The sequence below is a fragment of the Sciurus carolinensis genome, chromosome 6, assembly GCF_902686445.1.
Source record: "Sciurus carolinensis chromosome 6, mSciCar1.2, whole genome shotgun sequence".
NCBI classification, from domain to species: Eukaryota; Metazoa; Chordata; class Mammalia; order Rodentia; family Sciuridae; genus Sciurus; species Sciurus carolinensis.
In genome coordinates, this window is record NC_062218.1 from 12,127,001 (window position 1) to 12,148,058 (window position 21,058).

General features: G+C 46.0%; 1 protein-coding gene and 1 long non-coding RNA gene across 5 annotated transcripts in view; one reads left to right on the forward strand and one right to left on the reverse strand.

The window, feature by feature from the left end:
• Positions 1-1,207: 1,207 nt before the first annotated feature.
• LOC124986926 (uncharacterized) lies at positions 1,208-18,388 on the reverse strand. Its single transcript, XR_007109118.1, has 3 exons — positions 17,556-18,388; positions 15,602-15,811; positions 1,208-1,455 (listed from the first exon to the last, which is right to left on the reverse strand). It is a non-coding gene; the product is annotated as an uncharacterized LOC124986926 (long non-coding RNA).
• The window catches only part of Trio (trio Rho guanine nucleotide exchange factor), a 322,610-nt gene continuing 317,985 nt past the window's right edge, over positions 16,434-21,058 (forward strand). Inside the window, exon 1 of one of the 4 annotated variants that reach the window (XM_047555755.1) lies at positions 16,434-17,097. In XM_047555755.1, coding sequence (XP_047411711.1) covers positions 16,941-17,097 — 157 coding nt within the window. In that variant the 5' untranslated portion in view covers positions 16,434-16,940. The remainder of the gene's footprint in view (positions 17,098-21,058) is intronic. The other 3 variants (XM_047555754.1, XM_047555752.1, XM_047555751.1) reach the window with 3 other exon arrangements.

Here is a 21,058-nt window from a genome sequence, read left to right on the forward strand (position 1 = left end):
CTGCTGCCAAGGACCTCTAGGGGTTGGGTATGTAGCTCGGGGGTAGAGCGCACCAAGTGAGAGACTCTGGGTTCTATTCCAGCTCTGCCCCACTCAAAAAAGGATCTTTAGTTAATATCTGTAAAATCAGGGTGTTGAATTTGTAATGCCTTTCAGTTAGAAGGTTCTTAATTCTAAGACAAATTAGAAGGCTACCACACTGGCGTAGACATTGATGATGAGTACCTAGGGAAACATCAAAGAAGATGAAAGGAGGGTCATGTTAATAGAGTAGTAATAATGGCCAATTTCATGGAACCTTTTCTGTGTCCTGGGTGGACCATATTCAGCTACTTACATACTGTGTCTAACCGAACTTCAGCACAACTGCGTGATATAGGAAATGCTGTTGTCCTCATTTTGTTTGTTTTGTGGTACTAGGAATTGAACCTGGGGTGCTCTACCACTGAGTTACATCCCCCACCCTTTTTACCTTTTATTTTGAGGCAGGGTCTTGAGGAGGTTGGCTTAGAACGTGCCATCTTCCTGCCTCAGTTTCCAGAGTCTCTGGGATTACAGGCGTGCAGCACCGTGTCTGGCACCCTTGTTCTACAAATAAGGAAACTGAAGGTGAGCTTTCTATGTTTATACAGACACAGTAGCTAAGTTGGAATTTGAACCTGACTCCAATTCCAGAACCATACTTAGTTACTATGGTACACAGCCTTTCACAATTTTGAAAGAAATAGAAAGCACTGGATCAATGAAAGACAAGGTAGGTTCATGGTACAAAGGAAGGTCAGAAAGGAAGGAAACTCAGCTGGAGTCTATCTTTCCCTGACTCAGAGTTGAGTCCAATTGGTGTGTGTGTGTCTACATCTATCTATATATCATTTACCCACCCACCCACCCACCCATCCATGCTTCTATCTATCCCCAAGCTTCTTCAGAGAACTCAAGGAAACTTAAGATAAACAGAGAAGGAAAAAACTCTTGAAAATAAAGATAAATGAATAAAAGCCACATAAAAGGGGGGAATTTTGGTAAAACTAGTGCAAATAAGCACATAACTTCATTTGTGAGCACCTTGACTTCCAAGGTATAAAAAGAAACACCGTGAGTTACACAGTTCGCATTAGCTCAGGAAAGGAAGCACAACCAAACTTTCAGGAAAGGAAGCAGAGACAAACTTTCGTACTACCAAAATCTCAAACAGTGAACACATGGATCTTTATTTATTATAGGGAAATTAAATAACATGCGACCAGTATCTTCAAATGCAGATGAATCCCAATAAAGGCAGTGTGCACAACATTAAATCTTCATTAAAGGATTCCAGGGTAATAGCATCTGCAAATACTCTGTCTGGGGTGGTTTCTAGACTTCCAGAATAAGGACTCCAGCAAGGTGACCTTCTGCTCCTCTGTAGTTCAATACAGTCTCACTTTCACCTTAGCACTGGCTTCTTCATTTTGCCTACAGAAAAAGAGAAGGGGATGCCAATTAGATAACATCCAAGAGAGTGGAAGAGACAGGAAGGCAAGACAACAGGCACCAAGAAGATGTCACCAACATGGTGACTGGAATGCAAAGAGTGAGAGGAAGAGAGAATGTGGCTTTCAAATGGCTTCAAATGCCAGCCCCACCACCTTGGGGAAAAAAATCAAAATGATATATTTCAGGTAACAGGTTTTAGTTCTTTCCTTGCGTCTCTACTGCTGTGGAGAGCTGAGCAGAGAAGAGTGCTGCTGACAGAACACAACCAGAGCTTCCCTCTATAGGTGGGGCGTAGCTACCTGAGTCTTGACTTGGGAAGAACCTTTGATCTTGGAGCAAACCGGAAGGAAGGTATAGGCGACATCACCTCCCACCTTGTAAGACATAGGTTGCTGGATACCCAGTGAAGGATATTGCAACTTGAGAGGGGTCATTTGCACAGAGGCAAAGAGACATGTTATCCAGTACCCTAAGTCAACAGCAAGTGTTAGAGGCTCTTTCTGAACCCTGATAGTTAACTTGATCTACATTCTTTGGGGATTCCTCTTTGTGAGATGTTACAAGTTTCTGGTTGTCATCCCTGTTTTTCCTCTAGGAGTTTCTGGGTTTAAAAACCATTCTTCTGGGGCTGGAGTTGTGACTCAGTGGTAGAGCACTCGATCCTCAGCACTGCACATAAATAAGTAAATAAAAGATCCATCGACAACTAAAAAATATTTTTTAAAAAGATTTGAAATTAAAAAAAAATTCTTCTGGCCATTGGAGGACAATGTGGATTTTTGCTTTATCCTTCTGCAGGAAGAGACAAGTGTGAGCATCTATTTCATACAGTGCAACTGCCAGCTATCCTTTTTTTGCATTGCTAATGTCATTGACCCAACCAGGTCTTTATAACTAGACTAGTGCTCTTCAACCTTGTTGGCATCATGGCACACATAAAAATAACACCGTTCACTTGGTGCAATGGGGTTATCAGGGATGGAGGAAAATGGCTCTGCTTCAGCCAGGTCCCAGCAGGCTGCAGGGGTGGGCATAAGCATCCAGTAAATTCACGTACTTGTAGCCCAGTCTGGGTGTACCAGTTGGAAGCTCTGATCTGGAACACCAAAATAGCTGCTTAATTTTGCCCCGTCTCTGTTCCCTTCCTTTAGTTCACCTTCCTTTAGTTCATATTGGCTAGGTTAATTTTCCCCAATTCAGTAATTTTCATTATGTTACTTTGCTGCTCACATCACAAGCTGAGGCTCCCCATCACCTCTTGGAGTGTCGAAGTTCTTGACGTAGTAGTCAAGTCCTGCCACAACATTGCCTCTAGTTGTCTCCCAGAATCATCTGGCACAGGTCCTGAAATCACCACCTTCTCTGCACGTGCATCTCTGTCTTTATCATGCCACTCTCTTGCCTGGTCTGCTCTGCACCTTGTCATTCCCACCTGCCCTTCAAGATCTAGATCAAATCATGTCACCTCCATGACACCATCCCATAACTGGGTTTCCAAAGGTAGTTGACTAGGTTTGTGTTTTAACCTCTTTTCCAGTTTTAAGTCCAGTGTTTCCCAAGTCTCTCTCCATGTCTTAACAGTTCAATGAGAAGAAAGTTTAAACACTTGGATAAATTCAGAAGATGCCATAGTAGATCTTTCCCTCTTGAGATGCAAAGCGCACATCTGCTTAAAAGAATTCCTTTACTTTATTTTAACCCTGAGTTATTCAAACTTATTTTAGCATGGAACCTTCTAACAATGACACTTATTAACTCCTGGTGCAATTTGATCTATAAAGGAAAATTTGGGAAACACAGACTTCCAGGTCATATTCAAATAGGCTCTAGTCTCAAATTTAGCTTGCTCTTTTACATTACAAGGTAGAAAAGCTAATTTAACCTGATCACAAAACTAGATAATATGAACTTCCTATAAATAATCTTTTTTCCAGCAGTGCTCAGTACTGAGCAAGAAAATAGATAACAGTGGTACCTTTCAATTCTGTAAGATCTTGGATTCAGCTCTGTGTCTGGAACCACAGCAGAAGTTTGCTAGGATGAATTTGAGTAGGCAATTCAAGTAATAATAAGAAGAAGAAGAATAGTCAATAATGATCACCTAGAAAGCACCAGCACATTTAAAGTGATTTTTTGCATGTTTTAAATCTTTATAATAGTACTGTCAGGTAGGCACTATTTTTCACCTCTATTTTACAGATGAGGAAACGGAGATACAAAGAGATGAAGTAGATTTCCCAGGTTGCACACGTAGGGAAAAAACAGAGCCTTTCAAACTCAGGCCCTTGATCACCAAAGTCTTGCTCTTGACTCTGCTGTTTTGCTCCTCAAGGCAATCAAGTTCTTCAGTGCCTTGCAAAGGGAAGACAACTGGTTTAGGGGTGCATCAGTCAAATGACACAGCAACAGACTGATCAGACACCTCCTCATGGAGCTCTTCCTAAATATATACTGATGACTATGCTCAGAAGTCTAGTTTCCCTTTATTCCATGTGGATAGTTTTGTCTCAACAGTTTATTTAAAGATTGTATTGTACTTATTGTTTGTACTGTGAGTCTTGGCCTTTGACCAAAAGCAAATAAAATTCTGACCTAGGAACTCTTCCCTTGCCACTCCGCTGCATAAGAGATTTTTCTCCTTTCTATGAATTCTTTTGGCTTTATCTTCTATGTTTTTGAGCATATATTCTGTTTCAAAATCATAATTGTCTTGCCAAGTGACTGGGTCTTACCTTTCTAACTATGTCTGCTCACCTAGCACTCCATGCAACGCCACGCAGAGTTAGTGAAGGTCGATTGGCTAACTTTGACTCCCAAATGCTAGAGCATTTCATGATTGAACCTTATGTCCTCCTTTGGCCCCACAGATCCAATCTCTGCCTTCCTTTACCCTGCTGACCCAGGAAGCTGACCCATGGGGGTTCATCCACAGGCCCAAAAGCTTTCTGGTCTCTGGATGGATGCAGTCAATGGAAGGCACCAGCAGAGATGCAAGGTGGGGAGGAGAGAGAGGCTGGTACTCATTCTCCTGACTTCCTCCCTTGTTAGCTATGGGTTGTCACAACTAAGCCACTGCATCCAGAAAGTATGTCGAGAGCCATTTTAAGAGCCATTTATTAGCTTCATATTCCACAATCACTAGGAATTCCAACGCTTCTCTGGTTTTGTTACTATCATCTTCTGTCATTTTGCAACTTCTTGGGCACTTGCCTGAAGAGTGAATGTCACCCCCAGCCACATGCCCTACATAAAACAAGTGCCACATGTCTCCTCTCCTTTAGGAAAGTGGGTAAGGCATCCCTATGCCCTGGTTACTTGAGGGGCAGAGCCATGCATTGCAGTCAATCAAGAACAGCACCTGCCATGAGAGATTCCCAAGCGGTCCCAGGAGGCCTGCAGTTAAGGATGGTGAGGTTCATGATCAGATTCCTGAATCTTGTGGTTGGTGGTACATTTGCCTACTGGGAAGAATCTTATCTGAGGACTTGTCTACTGCAGCAGCCTGCTTCTGGACAGTTTGACCTTTTTATCATTTACATTAGGGTCTGAGAATTTTCTGAGATTCCCTCACATTCTATTGCCATGTGTTGAATTAGCTACAGCCCTACTCAATCAGATTGGGTTTTTATTTATGCCTAAACAGTTCTATTGATGTATAAGCACATAACATATATTCTCCTATATAAAGTGTACGATTTAATGATTTTAGGATATTCACAATGTTGTGCAACCTTTGTCACAATCTAATTTTAGAACATTTGCATCCCCTCTCAAAGAAGCCCTGTACACAGAGTTATTCCCCTTTCCTTCCTCTCCAGTCCTTGGCAATCACTAGTCTACTTTCTGTCTCCATGGATTTACCGATTCAGTGTTTGTCCTTTTCTTTTCACTTTTTTTTCACTTAGCATAATGGTATCATGCCATATTCATGTTATAGAATATATCAGTAACCCATTGCTTTTTATAACTGAATAATATTCCATTGCATAGATAAAAATTTTTTTTTCTTTATCCATTCATCAGTTGATGAACGTTTGGGTTGTTTCCACTTTTTGGCTATTGTCAGTAACACTGCTATGAACATCTGTGTGTATGTTTTTGTGGGCACATATTTTCATTTCTCTTGGATGTATACTTAGGAGTAGAATAGCTACCTCATATGGTAACTTCCAAACTGTTTTCTAAAGAAGCTGCACTGTTTTACATTCCCACCAGAAAGGGATGAGGGTTCCAGTTTCTCTATATCTTGATCACTTGTCATTGTCTTTTTATTTCAATCATTCTAGTGGGTATGAAGCGGTATCTCATTGTGGTCCTGTTTGCATTTTCCTGGTGGCTAATGTGATTCTGCATCTTTTCATGTGCCTATTGACTCTTTGTACACAGTCTTTATGTCCACAATTCCCTATCCAAAACCTTGAGAGATGACTGGGCATGGTGGTGTACACCTGTAATCCCAGCAACTCAGGAGGCTGGGGCAGGAGGATTGCAAGTTCAAGGCCAGCCTCAGCAACTTAGCAATACCCTAAGAACTTAGTGGGATCCTGTCTCAAAATAAAAAATAAAAAGGATTGGTATGTGGTTCAGTTGTAGAGCATGCTTTAGTTTAATCCTCAGTACCGAAAGGAAAAAACAAATAAACAAAAACCTGAGGAGTCAGATGGACTTAAGAATTCTGAACTTTCTGAAGTTCATTAAAATTAAACATTTTCTCAGATATGGAAAAGTAGCATAGTTTGTGTCCTCTAAATATTAGCATCCCACAATCACACTCTTTCATAGTCCTGCTGTAAACATACTATGATTGGACCTAGATGGGATAAAATACATGACCTTATGTGATGTTGTATTTTTTGCCCCCCCAGTGAATTGCAAAAAACACTAGTTTTCAGAACTTTGAGATTTTGGAATTACAAAGAAAGGATGGAGCCTCTATACATGACCTTGGGTTCCAGGTAGGACAGTAAGCTATAACCAACTGGATGCTCCATCACTGCTCCATGACTCCCATGAGCATTGTCCTCTCTAGCACGGCTCCTTAGGAACATTCCATAGAGTCCAGCGGGGAGCAGAGGGCAAGGACAGGGCCCCAGGTCATGTCTCCTTCCTGACCTGATTTTTCTGTCGCCCCATCCTGGACAAGAGAGGCATTCTCAACATAGCACCACATCACCTCAGGAGGGTTGGGTTACCTTGCTTGTCCAGAGGCAGAGGGGCAGCCAGTGGGGTCTTCAAGAGAAGAAGGGAGAAGGAGGGAGTGGGGATGTGGAGAGGGTCGTGATACATGGTGCAGGGGTGGGTGTGAATCCCTGCACACGCTTCCAGGCATCTCCACTGCATTTTCCTGACTGACTCGAGCTGGAGAGATTGGGGAGAGTTCAACTGATGCTTAAATCTGGCAAACCAACAGGGGGCCAGAGGTCAGGGCTGAGGGTCATTCAAATGCTTGGTCATCCTCAGACTCACTGTATCCTTTAAAAGGCTTATTAATCTGTGGGCCTCCCTACCCGCAGGGGGCCCACAGGGACAATCCTTGAGAAAACGCAGGTTATTGCTCCTTAGCTATCTGACTGTGAGATATTCTGTCCCAGGATGTGGAGAGGGGCTCTCTGCCCTCCCCAACTCTGCTCCTGAGCCACAGTTATCTGCTCAGTGAGAATCTGTTGCCTAGAACTATCCCTTGGAACTCATTTTCTGAGGTGCTTGGAGTTACAGACCACCCAGCTAATGTCAGGAAAAGGGATTTGTTTGTAAAAGCGCCCAGTGCAGAGTCCAGACAAAAGGTGGTGATCGGGTCTCCACCTGCTCCCTTCTGCTCCGGACCCTCCACCTGCTGCCCAGGTGCCCACTCCTTGCTCCTTGCTCCATGTTCAGTCTGGCTTGCCTTGTGATGCTCTTACCCTCAATGAAGGGAGGTAGAGATGGAGGAGGGGCAGATGGGTTTTCCGTGAAATAACCAACAACTCCGAGAATGCTTTTCCCAAAGGCAGGGTTCAGGCAGGCAAGATCAGTTTCTCAAATTCACTTGCCCAGGATCAGCATCAGGGCTGGGACTGAAAATCAGTTTTTACTGGGGCTTCTTTTTCTCCATTAGAATATTTACCCTGACATCTCCAGAAGAAGATAGCCAAGAACACTGGTTTTCAAGAGAAATCCACCTCTGATTAGGTTTCCTTGTTGCTTTGTGTAGTTCATGATCTTGCCCTGATAAACAAACAGTAAGCGAACTAAGGTCCCAGGTGCTTTCTAAGAAGTGATTCTCCTGTCGGGCCTGTATTCTCCTCTTTAGGTTCCTGAGACTTGGCAGTTTGGTAGGAGGAGGGGGAGGGAGGCCTATGGGCAGGTCCCTTGGCTTGTGAGCTGTGGCTTGGGACACATGAGGTCAACCCTGGAGATGTCCACAATGTTGGGCCCCAGTCCCATAGGGCTTCCTTCCTGTTACCTCCACTAGTGCATGTCTCTGCTCTTCCAGTCGTCTGTGCCATGGGGTCCCATTAGTGACTACAGTGGTCCTAAGTCCACAGGCATCTCTGGGAGATGACAGCAGCTAGCTTCTAGCTTTTGCCAAGCTTTTAACAAGCTTTGGCTTCATTTCCTAACATTCTGAGGAGTCTGCATAATCTACTTTCAAACTAAAAGCACTTAGAATCTTTCCACACAATGATCCACACCCCCCATCTCATTCTAATGAAAAGGCAGAGTCCTTAAAAGCACCGAGGGGGTTTAAAGTGTTGGGGTTCCTGTACCCCACCAAACACATCTCCTATTGTTCCCCAACACACAACTACTGTGCCCTTCCTATGTTCCTCAAATAGCAGGGCTGACCCTTGCCTTGGGGCCTTGCCCTCACTGTTTCTGCTCCCCCCAGTCCCCTTCCCCCGGGCCTCTTTCTCATCTTGCTCCAGTGTCATGTCTAATGCTGCTCATTGCTCTATCCCCCAGACTTCTCTTCCCCTTTCCTGTCTTATTCTTTTCTGTTGAACTTATTTTCATTTATCCAGGATGCACTTTACTTATGTTGGCTGACACACTTGACCCTCACTAGAAAGTAAGCTGCGTGAAGCAAGACGATTGACTTGTCTTGTTCACTCTTGTGATCCTAGTCCTTAAAGAGTGTCTGCCACATAGCAGGGGCTCAATATAAGTTTATTGCATAAATAAATCAGACTTCTAGAATAGCTCGTAACTGGATATGGAGTTTTCACATTGCTTCTTGTTCATGATGGAAGACCTGAAGATTCAGTGAGTAAAATATAAAAATCCTGCCACTCCTGCAAATGAACCAGGGAAGACCTTCTCAAATTCTGCACTGGACAGAAGCAGCAAGACTGGCTCCTTGAGAGAGCACAGCAGGGGTTTTTCATGTGTGTGTGCCTTCCATTGCTCTTTTCCTTCTTTTATCCCGCATTACTCTGAGCTAATGCTTGGCTAATCCCCTAATCTTCTCTATAAGGTAATCAGTGATAAAGCTTTAAGGTGTTAGCACTCCCAGGAGTATTTATCCTTTAAAGAGAAATCTTGAAGACCACAAGTTTTCCAGGATCCAAGGGAAAGAATCTCCCCAGGTACAATTTTAGATCCTGCATATTTGAGCCAGGTAGGGGGGGTTAATTTGGAATTCCTTAAATTTTGGGCAGGGAACAGAAAGTCAGCAGTTCTTAAAAAATGAGTCTGGAACATTGATCGATTCGAAGCTACAGTAGTAAATACAGATACGGTCATTTCTTCTACTCCTTTGTCTCATTTATATTCAAGAAATAATAAAATTTTGCAACTTCCAAATTTGAGTTCATTTCTGAGTCAAATTTATCTATATCTAGTCCCCCCACCACCATATTGCTGAGTTTTCCTGCTACCACATCAGGATCTTCATCAGCTCCAAACTCAAAGGCAGGCAGGCAAAAGTATGGCAGTATTTGTACACACACACCCCTTTCCTCCCATACACCTCAAATGCTCCCAAATTCCATCCCATTTTTGTTTTGTTTTGTTGTACTGGGGACTTGAACCCAGGGACGCTTAACCACTGAGCCACATCCCCAGTCCTTTTTTATATTTTATTTAAAGACAGGGTCTTGCTCAGTAGTTAGGGCCTGCTAAGTTGTTGAGGCTGGCCTTGAACTCACAACCCTCCTGCCTCATCATCTCAAGCTGCTGGGATTACAGGTGTGCATCACTGAGCCCAGCTACCCGCTATTTCTTTCCAAGGTTCATCCCATCTATTCCCTCTTCAGTGTCTTACCCAGTCTTCTCTGCTTAATTTGTATATTCAGAGATATTTCAATGCCTGGAAAAAACACCAATGTGAAGGGGCCCCAAGGATTCTTCCAATCATCCCTGAAGGCCAGGCAGCAATTCTTGGGGCCTCATGTCTGTGAATACAGGTTTAGAACAGAGCAAGTAGGGCTCTGTCTTGGACCTTTCTGGCTTAGCGGTCACTCAAAATCAAGGAAATCCAAGAATCCAGGTTAAGTTGGAGTCATTTGTGAGTTGACTTAGCATTGCCTTGGTGGAATGAAATGCTCTGGACTTAGGGGTGGGCTCCTCTTCATCCATGCCCCTTAATTTGGCTCAGGATCAACTGGGGAGTTTCAGGCACTCTGAGTCCAGCCTCCACCCAGGTTACACAACATATGGCATAGAAACTCAGCCCTGCGTCCCATGGCTACCCACTTTTTACCCTCTTCTCCTTGATAAACTAGTCAGGTCTAGAAACTTCAGGAAGCTTTATGTTCCTGAGATCAAATTTAGAGCTAGGGTTCCACTCTGGTTGGATGCGAGTTAAGTGTGTCCCCCAGAAGTTCTTGTGTTGGAAGCTCAATCTGTAGTGTGGCAGTGTTGAGAAGAGGTGTGCAGCCTTTAAGAAGGGGGTGGTTAGTGCAAGGTGGTTAGGTCATTTGGAGGCACTGCCCTTGGAAGAAGTTCTCATGGGATCATGATTAGCTCTCCAGGAGAGGTTGTCATAAAAGAGCAAGACTGTTCCCTCCCTGGTCTCTTTGGTTACCATCTCACTGTGGGATCTCTCCTTCTTATGTGTGTTCCTGCCAAGATTTCACCCACCATGATATGACGCAGCCAGGAGGGCGTTCACCTAAGGCCAAATCAATGAAGTTCCCAGTCTTGGACTTTTAGCTTCCAACCCTATGAGCTAAATTAATTTCTTTTCTTTATATTCAGACTCAGGTATTTTGTTATAGTAACAGAAAACAAGTTCCAACTTCTGGCCAGAGGTCAAGTTATCACCTGGACATTTTCATAGAATGTTCTCACATCTATAGTATCGTTGTATTATTCTTACAACCACTCAAGTTATAATTCTCCACATTCCTCTGCAATGTTTTTCTTACCCAACACGCCCAAACAATATTCATAAGACCAACATATAATCTCTCCTTAGAATGAATTTCATTAGAAAATTTGGAGGACTAGATAAATACGTTAGCTCATGCATTAGTTATAGAAAGGTTGCTGTAACTGAAAGTATAATAAACTGGGTGGCTTAAAGCAACAGAAATTTATTGCTTCAGAGTTCTGGAGGCTAGAAGTCTGAAATCAAGTGTAGGTAGGGCCATGCTCCCTCTGAAAACTGTAGGGAAATCCTTCTTTACTTCTTCCTTGCTTCTGGTGGTTTGCCAGCAATTTTGGGGATCCTTTGGCTTACAGAAACATTGTCCCAATCCTCCAACTTCACATAACATTCTTCCTGTGTGCCTCTGTCCTCACATGGCCATTTTCTTATATGGACACTAGTCATAGTGAATTACTGCAGTTTGACCTCATTCTTAAATAATTACATCTTGCAATGATCCTATTTTCAAATAAAGTCATATTTTAAGGTACTGGGAGTTAGGACTTCAACATGTTTTTGGGTAGAAGGGGCATAATTTCATCCATACCAACTGGTAAAAAACTTAAAATATTATTTTTTATTAAAATAAATACAGATATATGAGGAGAAGGAAAAAATTCACATTCATTTTTTAGGAAAAGTCAGCAACTTGGACGACTTGTTAAGTGGTGACTGCTCTGGTTTCCCTCCCAGACCCCTGAAGGTAGAAGTTTTTCCTGTTTCTTCCTTCTCCCCTACTTTCTGGGTGTTTTTGATGGAAGAGTCGAGAAACACTGATAAAGAACCATGGCTGGCCTATCAGGTAGGAGTGAGTTTTGACTGCATATATTTGAATACCCACTATAGAGCACCTAAGTCAGGCTCTTCTTTTTCTTATGCAACAGGAAGTCTGGAGGTAGGCTGCTCACTCAGACATCTGCACTATGTGCTCTGTCTCACAGTCACACAGTGAACTCTTCACCTCCAGCACCTTGTCTGTGTTTCCTGTTCCTCTTCCAAAGGGAGAGGAAAAAGGACAAAAGTCATGCTTACCTGGATCCTGTTCCTTTCCTGTGATCCCTACCCCACCCTTTCCATTTATGTCTCATTGGTTAGCACCCTGTCATGTGGCTACCAGAGTTGGGAAATGTAGGGCTTTTTTTTTTTTTTTTTTAGCTGAGTATAGGTCTGATAAGAAGGAAAGAAAGGATATTGATGGACACCCTTTAGTGTCTGTCTTAGCTGTCAGTCCACATTTCACTTCATGCCTTTGGGCCTTGTGTGGGTTCTAGGCACATGAGTACCTGTGTACTGATTGAAAAGGATCTCTGCATCTTGTAGGCAAGACATTGAACATGAAAGATGTGAATAATACAATTCAGTGCATGATTAAATGCCAAAATACCTAGTGCTGCAGAATCCAGAGACAGGAAAGATCAATTTGAGTTATGTAGGAGCTTCACAAAAGGGGATGGAATTCGAGCTGAATTTTGAAGGTTGGGTAGGATCAACAGCAGCTGTCATGAAACCCTGTTTAGATCCCTTGCACATGCTCAGATGGAAGAAAGGGAAAACCCTGTGTGCAGCCTTTTTCTCTTATTGCAATCTGGTGAATCTGCATGTGTGTCCCACACCGGGGCACAAGTCTTTCATCACTTTTTTGGAGCTGACTACCTCAGATAGAAGAATTGACCAGAATCTGGGTCCCAAGACTAGAGACCCATTAGTGCCCAAATATACACCAACTATCTCTCCTGCCCTGATCCCCAACACCCTCAGTGGTTATTACCACACAGTCACCTTCTCCGTCAGGCTCATTCTGAACACTCCCTACCCCCACTCCTCACTCCCACGGGCCCAAGCAATCCTTGAAAATGGGCTAGCCTTTTCTACTTGTAACTTCCCAGGTACCATCAGCAGGGTACTGCCAATTTTTTTTTATTTTTTCAAATTCTTGACCTTTCTCAATCATTTTATTTTGGTGGCAGTGAGGGGGTTCTGTATTTACTATCCAAAATATGGGGTTATTATGGGAGGGATGTAAAGGGAAATAGGTTGGCACTTGGCTTCTGAGTTTTAAGAAACACTGGGGATTGAACCCAGGGTCTTGTGCATGCTAGGCAAGTGCTCTACTACTGAGATATACCCCAGGCCTTTCTTAAATTGTGTTTTGAGGCAAGGACTTGTTAAGCTGCCCAGGCTGGCTTTGAACTTGAAATCCTCCTGCCTTAGCCTCTTGAGCAGCTGAAATTACAGGCATGCGCCATTGCGCCCAGCAAAAATTTGTTGAATAATAAAAACTGTCTCTTAAAGAGCACAAAAGTTATGCTGAAAACAGTAGAAATGGAATAAAGCATTGTGAAGCTGGAGTGAGGTTTTTTCCCCCTGTCATTTCCATATCCCTATTTATCTATATTTTTTTCATTCTTCAATTTGGGTTGGTGGTGGAGATAGAGAGCATTAAACCCTGACATGAAAGCCTGTACCCAGCTAGGTTTGAGGGATCTGAGAGCAGAGATCTTGTTCTTCCTTTCTAGGGCTGGGCAGGCTGGGGTCAGAGCATGCCTGTGAGCAGCTGAGTATTTTCCAGGGTGGCTGGGAGTAGCTCAGAAGGGGCACTGACTGCCAGCAGACCTCAGAGTTCCCATGGTTGGATGAGGAGCAACCGCTGAGGCATGGCCTTAGCAATGCCTGCAATTCAGGCAGGCTGTGGGTTGGAGGAACAGGCATGCCAGCATGAATTAGGATGACAAGCAACCAGGTATGGCCTTCCTGTTCCCACTTGGAAAACCTCTGGGAGCTCAGCTACAAGCCTGGGGGGTAAACAGGAGGGGGAAAGCACTCAAAACACAAAGAAAGCACCAGAGTTTGGATTTTCCCTGAACAAGAATGATAACTGGAGATAGAAATTAACCAAGAGAAAAAGAAGAAAAAGAAACATTGACTGTTGGTGAATTTGGGTCTATTGCTTTTTTTTTTTTTTTTTTTTTTTTTTTTTTTTTTTAAGATTGACCATCCAGTTAAAAATAAAACTTCATAATTCTAGGAACTCAGGAGGCTGAGACAGGAGGATCCCAAGGTTGAGACTAGCCTTAGCCACTTAGTGAGGGCCTAAGCCACTTATTGAGACTCTGTCTCAAAGTAAAAAAGAAAAAGGGTGGCAAGTGCCCCTGAGTTCAATCCCCTGAAAAACACACAAAAAACAAAAACAAAACAACAACAAAGAACTTTAAAAACAAAATTTTCTCTTAAATAGATTGACATTCATTTAAAAAGTTGTTTAGAGAGTTCCAATATACCCTATTCTTGGCTTCCCCTATTACTGTCATCTTTTATTAGGAGGGTACATTTCTCACAATTAAAGAAGCAATATTGATTCATTATTATTAACTAAAGTCCATATGCTATTCTGACTTTCTGATTTTCTTAAGCTTTTACCTTATGCAGTTTCTGGTTCCAGGATCCCATCAAGAACACTACATAATATTTAGTTCTTGTATTTTCTTAGGAACCTCATGGTTGTGACAGTTTCTCAGACTTGGCTTATTTTTTGATGACTTTGATAGTCTGGGGTTGTGCAGGTCAGGTAGGTTATAGACTGGCTTTCAATTGGGATTCCTCTTATGTTTTTCTCATTATTAGACAGGAGTTATGGGCTTTTGGGAAGAAGGACACAGAAATAAAACACCATTTTTATCACATCATATCAAGGGTCCATGCTATCAACAAGACTCATTGCTTCTGATGTTCACCTTAATTACCTGCCCAAGGTAGTGTTGGTCACCTTTCTCCCTTATAAGCTTACCCTTTCCCCTCCTTTTCATTTTGTACTCTTTGGAAGGAAGTTCCTGTGCGCAGCCCATAGTCAAGGAATAGGGAGTTCTATTTTATCTCATCCAGGGCACAGGATAGATATAAATTATTTTGAATTCTTGTGCATGGAATATTTATTTATTCTCCCCTATTTATTTACTTAATAATTTATTTATATCAGTAGGTATTTATTTCATAATTTTGGCTATAATCAAAGAGTGCATTATTTATTTTCTTGCTCAAATTTTATGGCTTTGGCCACTAGGAGCTCTTTCAGTTGGCTGCTGTGACATACCCCCATCCTCGTTGTTAATTAAAACAAAACAAAACAAAAATCCCCAACATTTTAGGTGGGTGTGAGAGAGAACTTCCTTACCTTCTGACACAACAGGATGCTCCATGTTCATGTTAAATATTTCCTGTCCCTGGACTAGAATCAGTTATTTCCCTAAGGAGTCCTGGTTCCTTTCTTTGGAGAATGGTACTAAAAAGATCTGGGTGCTATGTGTGTTGGTTGTACTCTGCAGGACCACTCAGCTGGCAGAGCAAGGAAATATATGCATGTTACTACCCTGTGTTTAAACACATATCTATAGACCTTTTTATACATCCATCTGTAGCTCTACTAAGCCAAACAAGAGTTCACACTGATGACTTCAGCTCTGATCCAGGACTGCACAGACCGCTCTAGCCTCCCTCTGTTTGCCTGCAACAGGTAAAAACCTGGTGGATGGGCAGGGATTGTAGCTCAGTGGTAGAGCTCTTGTCTAGCACTTGTGAGGCACTGGGCTACATAAAAATAAATAAACAAAATGAAGATACTGTGTCCATCTACAACTAAAAAAAAAATTTAAAAAGACCTGGTGGCCACCATCCACTATTCATTTAATTGTCCATTTTTCAGTATATATGTATAGTATACAATTTGATGGAAGTTGTTTCCGTGTTTGTCCAGCATTTGATCATTTAACCTTTGACACTTACCACTTAATTCTGCTTGCAGTCACAACATGGGCGTTTTTTAACTTGAATATTCTGCATATGTTGACTTGAAATGGATCTTCCAAAAAGGTTCATTTCCTTTGGTCTCCCAGCCATCATTCTTTTCCCCATACGTTTTGGAAGACTGAGCGAAGTGGAGCTGAGTCCCAGGTCAGACCGAAGGACGCTTGGGAGATGGAGAGTCTCTGAAGTCTCATTTAAAAAAAAAAATTTTTTTTAGTTGTAGATGGACACAATGCCTTTGTTTTTCTTATTTATTTTTAACGTGGAGCTGAGGATGGAACCCTGTGCCTCACACATGCTAGGCGAGCACTCTACCACTGAGCCACAACCCCAGCCCCGAGAGTCTCGTTTTATAGATGAGGAGACTGTGGCGTCCGAGATTGGGGCAGATAACCTGTTTTCACCACCTCTCTGCTCATCATTCAACAACTATTATGGAGCTCCACCTACGTGCCAGTGCCCGCGCTGCGCCGGCGAGGGACACACCAGCCCTGCCTGTGATCCAGTCACGGGTCCCCGCGGGCGACCTAAGAATGAAAGGGCTCTAGCTCTTGAGGATGGTATTCGCGGTGCAGGAGCTGGAGCCCTGGCAGGGGACGTAATGCGCGACCTGGGAAGGTCTGCCTGGCTAGGTCAGAGCGTTTTGGCTCCTCTCGAGGTTTGGAACTGCCCGGGCGGAGACCTCGCAGAGCGAACGTTCCTGCAGCCACCCGCCGGCCCTCTGGGCGTCCCGGAGCTCGGCGCGGCCCCGCCCCTGCCCTCCCTCTAGGCCCCGCCCACCCGCCGAGCCCACGCTCGGGTCCCTGACGAGGCTCGCCGGAAATTCCCGAAGCCCCTCTTTTTTTTCCTTCCTCTCCTTTCGCTGCTCTCCCTTTTCCTTTCACCCGGGTTCCCTCGTCCGTGATTTCCCCCCTCCCCCTCCTTCCTTCCCCATTTGGAACCAAGATGGAGGCTCGCGGCTGCCGCCGGCGCCCGTGATCCCGGAGCTCCTGCCGGCCACGGGCCTCCGCCCTCGCGACTGCGTGTCCGGCGCGGCGCGCGTTGCTCCCCGCGTTCCGGCCCGCGCCGCCGAGGCCGTGGCTCCGCGCCCCCGCCCCGCGGCCGGCTCGCGGCTCCCGGGCGGAGTCCTCGTCTATGTGGGCGCGCTCCTCGGGCCGAGCCGCCGCCGCCGCCGCCCGCCGCCCCGGGGCTCTGCGTCCGCGCGCGGGGCGCGGGCAGCTGGGTGCTCGGCGCCGCCAGGCCAGGCGCGGAGCGGGCGGCGCGCGGCGCTAGGGGCGCGGGGCCCGAGGCGGGCGCGGCCGCGGGCGCCGCCGCAGCCATGAGCGGCAGCAGCGGCGGCGCTGCCGCCCCCGCTGCGTCCTCCGGCCCTGCCGCGGCGGCCAGCGCCGCGGGCTCGAGCTGCGGGGGCGGCGCTGGCGAGGGGGCCGAAGAGGCGGCCAAGGACCTGGCCGACATCGCGGCCTTCTTCCGATCCGGTGAGTGCAACTGTGGCCGGACGGCCCCGGCGGCGCTGCCCTGCGCGCTCGGCCGACCCCGGCGCGCCGGGCGCTCCCTCGCCCTCCCGCGGGTCCGGCCCCGCGCGCTCTCGCCGGGGCCGCTGCACCTTCGCACCGGGATCCCCGACCCACGCCGGTGTCACGCTGCCCGCGCCGCCCCGCGCGCGGCGGCTTGGCCCGGGCGCCGTCAGCTCGCCTTCCCTGCGCCCGCCCATGGTTTCAAGGTAAAAATCCCCCGGCCTCCCGCCCCCAGCGGCCAGGGCTCGGCGGGTTGGGGCGCCGGCTCTTTGTCTCTTTCGCGAGAGGGCCGGGGAGGCGGCGACAGGGACGGCGTGGGCGGAGGCCCCTATCCCGCAGGCCGAGTGGACCGGGCCGGGGCCACTCCGGTGCCCGGGAAAGCGGGCTCTTCTCTGTGCGGGTCTCTGGCCCTTTTTTACCTGGACCCTCCTGGACCCTGTTAGCAGCCGGGTTTCTCCGCATGGTCCTCTCGCCTGTCATCTCCCCGGCCTCGGTCTACACTTCTGTGAAACGGGGCAGCTGTGAAATCCGCTGCCCAGGGAAAGGGGGAGCCGTGTGGCCGACCAGAAGCGCGGCGGGGTGAGCCATTGTCTCTGGGGCTGCCCAGGACCCAGCGTGGTTGCCCTGGGGGTGGCGTAAGGCCGGAGCTCGCGGGGTGCTGCGTGGGCGGTGTGGCGGTGGAGGCAGTGCCAGGTGGCTCAGTGTCCGCCCCGGCGACGAGGGGGTGGCCGCGGCGAAGGCGAGCGCTGCGACCGCGGGCGGGAGGGGCGCGGGTGTGCGGCGTAGGGGGCGTGACAGGGCGTCCGCGGGACCCCGGTGTCGGCGCCTCCTCCCACCCCGGTCCAGATAACAGGCCAGCGTCCCCGCGTCCGGCTTCCAGGAGCCCAGTCCAGTCGGCTTGCGCGCGGAGGCGTCGGCGGCGGCCGCTTCGGGGCCCGCAGCCCGAAGCACCACCCCCAGCGGGCCAGGCGCGGGGCCGGGAGGATGCAGGCTCCGCGCTGGAAAGCCCAGGAGGGCGGACCAGGTCGGGGCCGGAGGGGCGCGGGCAGAGGGCTGGTGGCAGGGTGCTGGTGGTGGCCGGGTGGAGGACCGGTGGGCACGCGCACCCGCCTGAGGAGCGGCCTGCGCTGGGGCGTGCGCGGGAGACTGACGGCTCAGTTTCTGGGTGGCCTCTTTAAAAATCAGCTTCCCAAGATTCGGTGGGATCGCTTCGACAATCCTGGTCACTAGGAACAACTGCAGCTGGAGGCCTGGGTTTGAGGCGGAGATTAGTAGTGCCGGTAGATACTGGTTTAGTACTGTCTTCCTCTCCTTTTCTTTTTCTTTGCCAGGCGGGGTTATTTTTGATTCATTTTAACGGATTGGTTGTGACTGGGAGTGACACATTTCTACTGTCGTGTCAACTTGGGGTTAATATACTCCCCAGTGCTCCCACTTCTGTGAGGTCCCTGCAGAAAGCAAAGATATTAGGAAAACATGAGCTTCTTCAAGTGAAACTCTTCCCCCCACCCCTTTTTTTCTTTTGCCCCCCCCCCTTTGTGTGTGACTAGCTTGGTAGAGCAACCCTGGTTTACCTCTTAATAGCAGAGCTGTGACGTGTTCCCTTCATGCCCTGAAGCTAAAGTCTAGCCTGTCTTCTTTCTCTACCACCTGTCACAGAATAATAGATACTGCAGAATTCAACTCCTTTCTTTTAGAAAGGCTCTTTGCCCTGGAGATGGAATTTTCGGTGCTTGTGAGATCAGACTGTCTTACATCTTTATTATGCATAACTGAGGAATCTCTTTTTTTGCTTCTAAGAGCCCCAGAAGACATCAGGGTGAACTGGACCTCAGAAAAGCCTGCACCTTCTCAGTGTAGCTCTTTCCACACTATCCTCTGCTCCTGGCTGTGTTGCCCTGACTGCCTGGGTTCATATTCCAGTTGAGTTTGGAGCAGAACCATGTAATGTTGCTCATTGGCTTGCTTCTTTCTTTTGCCTTCCAGAATGACGTAAAATGACTTGACAAACTTCACTTTCAGTAGTTTGACTTACTGTAAGGAACCAGGACAGATTTTTAGCAGACATTGGTTCTAGAGACCCATCCCAGAGGTAGTCTATTGGAATGTCTTTTTTAAACGAGCTTTACCCTGCTTTGGGCAGCTTTGAATCCCTGCCCTAGATCTTGGCTTGTAAGGTCTAGGCCAGGGATGTCTGGTAGAGAGTAGAGAAGGGCTGAATATGTGGGCATCGTGTTTGAACTGTCAGGACAGAACAAGCAGGAGGGCCCTGGGTGTAGACCTCATCTGGGAGAGCAGTTCACGCCAGGGTCCTCCTGGGTAGTTTTGATTGAATGTGGATGCTGACGAGAATAAAGCAGCCAGGTCTATCAGTACAATATCTTTTTTTAAGAAACAGAAAATAGGTTTTCATTGATGGAGAGGACAGATGAGGGTATGAACCTCTTTTCCTGGGTGTTTTTGAGCTGCCAGTTCTTGAGTTTGACAAAGTGATGTAGTCGAAGGCTTTCTCTTGGTTACCTTTCCTTTCTCAGCCTTGACACTGTGTTTGCTTGTCATGTATATATGACAAAAAGTGTATTTCAACATATTAAACACATATGAAGTGTAACTTATTCTAATTAGGATTGTTCTCCATTTTTCTTTGGGTTTCAAAGCAGCGGTTGCCCTTCCATTCTGCGATCAGTCACCCTGCATGCACCTCACTCAAGGTCTCAGCCTGTATGCTGTCATTATATTCTCCACTCAGGATCTTGGTACAGAAACTCCATATTCATTTTGACAATCCTGACCACTCATTTGTAGACCTGGTGCACAGTGGGCAGGCCAGTTAGTGTTAGAGTGGATTGAATTCATGTGTGATTGTGTGTGGAAATTTTCTGCAAGTGTTAGTGGATTTGAACTTAATATTTCTTCTTTGCACAGAGCTCAGCACTTAATAAGTTAAAGCAGTTTTTCAAAGCAAAAGCAAAAAAAAAAAAAAAAAGCAAAAAGCAAACAAAAAGATGTCATAGAAATGTGCTAGTCTTTTTTGGGGGGTACTTTGGAGTTGAGGAATCACACTCTTAAGGACGTTGTGTGAGTGGAGTTCGGTAGAGGTGGAGTTAGGGCCAGGAAGCTAGCCTTGAATCTGGTGCTCTTTCCCGGATGCCTCTCATGGCCAGGACGTTGCTTACATTAGTTCTCAACCCCACTGGGACCAATCACTTTTATTGCCAATCTATTTTGGGGCCTTGTTCTTGTGGCAATAAATCATTCTTTCAGAGTTCCCTATTTAACCTTGCTAGAGCTGTGTGCAGGGATGCTTACATAAATGCGTTATTTTTAACCTGCCTGGTGTGCTTTAGGTTGGCCTTAAATAAATGTGTGGAGAATTAAGGTTTGTGGTTATTCTGAAGCCATGGTGCTGGGTTCCTTTCTTATTAAATCTTATTCTCCAGATCCTAACTGGCGACCCTCACTTTCCAAAGAACACAAGAGAATCAAGTATGTCACTTTGTGAGGGAGCAGCATACATATACTTTTCCATGTTTTGGTATGATGGTTTCCTTTGGAGTATTAGGGAAACTTTTCTTCATATTTATACTTTTAGCACCACTTAAGTGGCCAGCCTTCAAACTTGCTGTGTGACTTCTGTTGATATTAGAGGCCTAGCAGTTTTGGTCATTGTAAGCACTAGAATAATTATTGTATTATGAAGTAGGTTCTTGGTGCCTCAATATTTTGAAAAGGGGAGCTGAAAGAAAATGTTATTTGATAGTGAATGTTGGCTTCTTGTTTTTAGATGGTATAGTCAGGCTTGGTTTTAGAGGAAAGCAAGATTTCTAAAAATAATTCTATAAGTTACTTTCCAGAAATCAAAGAAGAGCAGTGAAATAATCATTGAAAGAAGCTTTTCATCGAGACCTTATAAACTGGCTTA